General features: G+C 40.1%; 1 protein-coding gene across 4 annotated transcripts in view; it reads right to left on the reverse strand.

The window, feature by feature from the left end:
- Positions 1-2,588: 2,588 nt before the first annotated feature.
- Positions 2,589-6,146, reverse strand: part of ZC3H7A (zinc finger CCCH-type containing 7A) — a 94,311-nt gene continuing 90,753 nt past the window's right edge. For all 4 annotated transcript variants that reach the window (XM_040356866.1, XM_040356863.1, XM_040356865.1 and 1 more), the window contains exon 23: positions 2,589-3,991. In XM_040356866.1, coding sequence (XP_040212800.1) covers positions 3,802-3,991 — 190 coding nt within the window. In that variant the 3' untranslated portion in view covers positions 2,589-3,801. The remainder of the gene's footprint in view (positions 3,992-6,146) is intronic.

Consider the following 6,146-nt stretch of genomic DNA (forward strand, 5'->3'; position numbering starts at 1 on the left):
CACTGGGGGCCGCTGAAGGGGTTTAGTGTGACCTCATATGCGTTTCTAACTGTAGGGGGTCGGGGCTGGACTTGTGATGTCATTGATCGTGTTTCCCTATATCAGGGAACAGACGATCAATGACAGTGCCACTGTGAAGAACGGGGAAGGTGTGTTTACGCACACCTCTCCCCGTTCTTCAGCTCCGGAGAACCGAACGTGGGACACCGGCGGCGATCGAGTCCGCGGGCACGATTACGGAGCTTCGGACCGGGTCACGTGCGCGCGCCAGCGGCCATTCTGCTGACGTATATCGGCGTGAAGGGGTCCTTAAGTGGTTAAACCTGGCTCAACCACCTAGTGAATTACTGACCTAGAGCAAGTGTTCAGTTATTACAAATACAATTTCCACACTGTAGCATACCATTTTCATAAAATGTGTTAGGCCCCATAAACACAGATGCCAAGCCACTGGTAAAGTGTTAAACTCATTGAGTTTGGCAACTGTTGTAACTGAATGGGGTTGGATGGTGCAGCTAGCGGTAAGAATGTTTAGGGTAGTAAATGCCCAGAATGCAGACTGTCTGCATTTTTGGAATTAATCTCTGGATTCATACTACTCCAAACGTTAGTACAGCTAGATTTCCCATCCAGCCACAGCAGCTGTCAGTCTTACAAAGAGTTTGAAAGGCTACTGGCAGTGGGACTGGACAGTCACCTGTACCTTCCACCCAACACCAGAGTCACATGTGTCAATGCTAAACACCTAGTCTGCATAGGGCCTTAGACATATCCAGAAAACAGCACATACATAACTACACCCATATGTAGAAAGCACTATGTTTTGGAACTTCACTAAATATGAAAATAAACTGTATGAACAATTATAAAATGCTATGTGGACCCCAACTAAAAATATTGTTTTTTAAAAGGCAAATAAACCACACTATATAAAGGCATTAGCATACTTGTATGATGATTACAACAAGATGGATATTAATAGCAGTCTGAACAAAAGTGGTACAATCAAAACAAACCATCAGAGTTATAACATATTTATCGATTATTGCAAGCATACACTATGCCAGTTAATCAGCTACAATGCATTATACTACCCCACGGATATTTATGAAGCTGTATACCAGTGGTTCTCAACTCCTATCCTCAGGACTCACTAACAGTCCAGGTTTTAAGTATTACCTTGGAAAGATGCAGACTAGTACACTGCAATCACTGAGCAGCAAATGATATAATTTGTGATGTATTTCAGTTATCTTGCAAACCTGGCCTGTTAGTGGGTCCTGAGGACAGGAGTTGAGAACCACTGCTGTATACTATCAAGATGATAATTAAGGCAAAAATGCACAATGTATGCTCTACAGTATTTGTCATTATGCAACAGAAAGTAGTCATGCCTCTCTGAGCCACCAGCCCCCTATTTAGGTACAGGCTTGGCACAAAACTACAGAACAGATAGACATTGTCAAAAAATAACCTCAGCATGTTATGCAAAGCCATCCTTGCATGCAATATATTAAATGGATAACATACCATCTCCTTATATTTCAGGTGGCCTGCAGCACTTTATATGCCAAGATTTGGGCAATCATGCCCAAAATGTATGATTTTGCAATAACGTAAGAAAAATACAAAAATAAACAGAATAGGAGTTTCTTCATTCTAAACTAAATATAATAAAAATAACCAAAAGAATACCTGGCAATTGATGTAAATGTATGATATAACTTGTCTGAAAACTCATTGTCTAAAAAAGTTCCAGAAGCCATATTTAAAAAACTAAAGAAGGCACCTATTCTCATAAAAAAAAGGAAAGCAATGTGCATATGACTTGTATTATGATCATATTATGTCAGCCTTTATTTTATAACCTGCATTAAAAAAAACTTGAACTCGAACTTGTTGCTAATAGATACACAGATTATTTCCTTCCCACCAGGTATGTATAACAATAATACAATTTTAACACTGCATTTTAAAGCCCAACTCTGGGGTGGAAAGGAAAAAAAACCTGACAGTGCCACCCTCTCACTGCAAGGGTTAAATGCATGTTAAATCTAGGAGGAGATGAGAAGGCTGCATTTCTTACTGTTAATTACACCTTATTGGGCAGGCAAAGGGATGAATACTGTAGGAGACATTGTTTCCCAAAATAAACTGCTGACTTTTGACCAACTTAAAGGGTCACTAAAGGAATTTTTTTTTAACTGAAATGACTGTTTACAGGGTATAGAGACATAATAGTTAACTGATTCCTTTTAAAAACGATTAAAAATAGATAAAAATCAATCATATAATGTACCTCCTAGTTTCAGTTTCGTTTTTTCATCTAGCTTAGTTTATGCATGTTATTTGATGCCTCTGTGCTGGACAGACCCATAGAGCAGTATTGGTTTGGAAAACGAAACTAGAATCTCCCAGTACTGTGGTGATCAGGAAACAGACAACCAGGAAGTGTCCAGAACAGAGCAGAATTACAGCAACATCAGAGCAAAAACGAACAATGAGGACATGAAACCAGGACTGCAGTAAGGTAAAAAAAAAATCCTTTAGTGACCCTTTAAAGATACATTTTCTCTTCCTAATAAGTTTTTTTTTCCATCACCATCACCTTTTTCTCCCAGTTCAGTATGGCCGAATTAGTGGCTTGGCCCTCCTCTATTGAACGGTTTGTTACGGCATGATACATTGTGTAAACTGCTATCTGAAGCATATAAACAACTGTTCCCAACCAGATCCCCCTCAACTGTGAGATGCAGAGAAAAACGGGAAGAAGATATGTCTCCGATTTACAGGGTGATGATTGAAACATGTGAGCCTACCCATTTCAACATTTAGTTTTGGCAGGAGACCATCTAAAACAGTATACATTCCTTCATTGTATCTGTCATATGCTAGCCAAACTAGCGAATATTTATGGGTCCCCCATGGCCGAGTGCTGAAGATGCACCTTAATCTGATCAGGTATTAACAGTGTGGATGTGCAGGTAACACAAGTACTGGTGATCACATTTAAATCAATTTGTCTTTGTGAGGGCATTGGGAAATAAAAGCAGACACCAGCATTGTTGATACCTATGAAACATTTTAGGTCAGGTTATGTTCACTTTATTCAGTAGGCTTAATTTTAGTGGCAGGAAGTCATTGCTATACTGCTAGAGAGAAAGTAAAATTTTATGCTATCTAAACAAAAAAAAGTCAAATTTAAGCATTTAAGTACCAATGACAATATTCTGTTCAACTTCACAGTAGGGTTTATTTTACTGAAAGAGTAATTCACTTAGTAATTACCCAACCATGTGTTGGCAGAAATCATGATTTTTTTTTTAAATTGTATGTCCAACACTCATTTGGGAATTCAAATTGAACACAGGTTTAAAATATCTGATAGCATTCACTCCTAAAAGAGTGAATATATAAATGTTGGTGGACAGCTGTAACCGATATTGTCTGCTGGTAGAGCAAGTATACAATTGGGTGATCAAACACATTCCAGAAAAAAAATAAAAATAAAACAAAACCACTCCCCTTAAGTTGTTTATAATATTAAACTTTTTACTATAACAAGTAATCTTTCTGCAAAAGTTTACTTAAGGCACCTCTCTGAATAATGCTCCTTGGCTCTGCTTTTTTTATCAAATTAAGTGTGATCCTCTCAGTGCAAGATACTGACTCGTTCAATAATGCACAGCTCTACACAACAACTCAGAGCATAAAATTGCTTTTTTAACAATTTTAGGAGCTTTTTTTTAACATATTGCATTTGTTTCCATGTAGAATTTACTTTGCAGGATAAATGGCTGTTTAATTGAAAGCATTAATCAAAAAACTATATTTTCCAAAGTCATTATCATCTGCACTAATGAGCTGATCTTTGCGTGCTTTCAGAAGTTTTTGATTTAGAACTTTACTTCTTTCTTCCCACTCTTGAAGTTCAGCATCTCCATGGGCAAATATGCATTTTTCTCCATCAGGGCAGGAGCCAGATAAGAACCTAATTAAACAAAAAGGTGAAAATAGTTTATAGTTTTGCCTGTGACTGGCAGAAATCTGCCCCCACCATTTTATTTCCACCAAATATTAAAGATTTAATTTCAAATATATATTTGCCAATTTAAAACCGTTTGATATTATTTTTTTAACATGTGACCAGAAGCTCTTCCTGCTTATGTTTCCCTGCAGACAGGCTGGGAAAGAGCTAGGTCATGTGACAGCTGTATATCGATTAGGAAAAAGGTACTTACGGTAGATGTTTGTTTTATTAAAATAATTAAAGTGCCATGCCATAATCCACATACAGAAATGGACAATGTAAATTAAACACTGTGTTTAGTATTACTTTGAGTTAAACTCAGTCATAAGGCAATTATACATGTGTTTTTCAAAGCTAGTTTCCCCATAGGAAATAACAGAAACTCAGATAATTTGTTCCAATGGCACTGCTAGTGTATGCAGTACCGCATGTAATCAGAGGTGGGGGGGGGGGCAACATTCGGAAATACACAGAGAGCACACAAAGCTGCTCGGAAACACTCTGTTCCCGAGTGTCACCGGTGCCCCTGCACCTCTGGCCAAATGCGGTTCTGCATACCCCAAAGGCTTGAATCCTGCTCATTTTGTGAGACAACGCTCGCAAACCAAGTCAGGATTTTTTAAAAATAATAGCTCGTATTGCGAAACGCTCGTAAACTGAGTTACCCGCAAACCGGAGGTATTACTGTATAATGCAAGTGGCGTTTAAAAAAAAAAAAGTAGACCCTGTGAGGGGTCATAAACATGGAATCAGACATCGCATGTGTCAGATATCTCCCACCATCTGTCCCAAACCCTGTTATACTTGGATGGACAGCCCCTATGGCACAGGTGTCAAACACAAGGTCCGTGGGCCGAATCCGGCCCTCCAGGCCATTTCATGTGGCCCTCGTACCTCTCCTGCAGCTCCTGGTTCTACTCCAGACCCTTAATTTCTGCTTCCAAGCAATACACCCAGCTTCTTCCCAGCAGCAGCAAAAGGGAAGGGGGGTGCACTGTGATGTAAGGGAGAGTGGGGGACTCAACTTCTGATGGTGGGGTGGCTCTTGACATCTAATGTAAATGGGAGGGGATGCGCTGGACATCTAATCTTACAGATACAAACGGCCCTTTTGAGGGCAATAATAATGCTGATGCTGCCCACGATGAAATTGAGTTTGACACCCCTGCCCTACGGAGATAAACCAATTTCTTGTGTGGCATTTATTTCTGAGATCCAAGACTGGGTGACAGAGGCAGCCGCCTGCATCCAGTTACACACCACAAGTTTTCGAGCACTAAACAGTTTAATGCAGAAAGGTGGTAAGAAACGTATCTACGTCAAGGTCAGGGAGCAGTTCTAGTATGCATGGCCTGGGGTCTAGTTGAAGAGGGGAACCCATGTAGTCATGTAGGAACTTGATTATTTGCCCCCTCTCAGCATGAATAAGGACAGCTCCATATTAAATGGAAGAAAGTACCAGGTTCAGTAGAGCATCTGGGGCACATCGGGCTCTGATTGGAGCAATATTTAGATATTGGAGTTAAATAGGCTTTGTGTATAATATACAGTTGCGCTAGACGGTCAGAGTTTAGGTGAAACTAGTTTTGTGCCTTCCAGCACCTCATCCCATTCTGATTCCACTAGAGGCCCAATGTCACTCATCCATCAGGATTTAGCCCTGTCGGCTACTAGATTAGAGGTGGGAGAACACAGAGCATTATACAGTGCTGATATTAGTTTGGAGGGTTCTGAACTGGTGATATCTATCAGAGATAGAGTGCACATGGTGGGGATGCTCTACAGAAATTTTGTCTAAAGGGCGTGGCGTAACTGCAGGAATCGAAATAACATAAAATTAGTGAGTTCAAATTCATCTTTCAGGGTTTGTAAGTTTCACCCCAGCTAATTCCCAAATGCATATATGGTGTCTCAATAAGGGGACATGGGTATTAACTGCCCTTGTTTGGCAACTACCTCTAAAAATCACCCGCAAAAGGAGAGTAAAGCCCTGTACACACGATCAGTCCATCCGATGAGAACGATCCTTTTGACCGTTCTCATCAGTTAACCGATGAAGCTGACTGATGGTCTGATGTGCCTACACACCATAGGTTAAATAACCGATCGGGTCAGA

This window comes from Rana temporaria, chromosome 6 (genome assembly GCF_905171775.1).
Source record: "Rana temporaria chromosome 6, aRanTem1.1, whole genome shotgun sequence".
Lineage (NCBI taxonomy): Eukaryota > Metazoa > Chordata > Amphibia > Anura > Ranidae > Rana > Rana temporaria.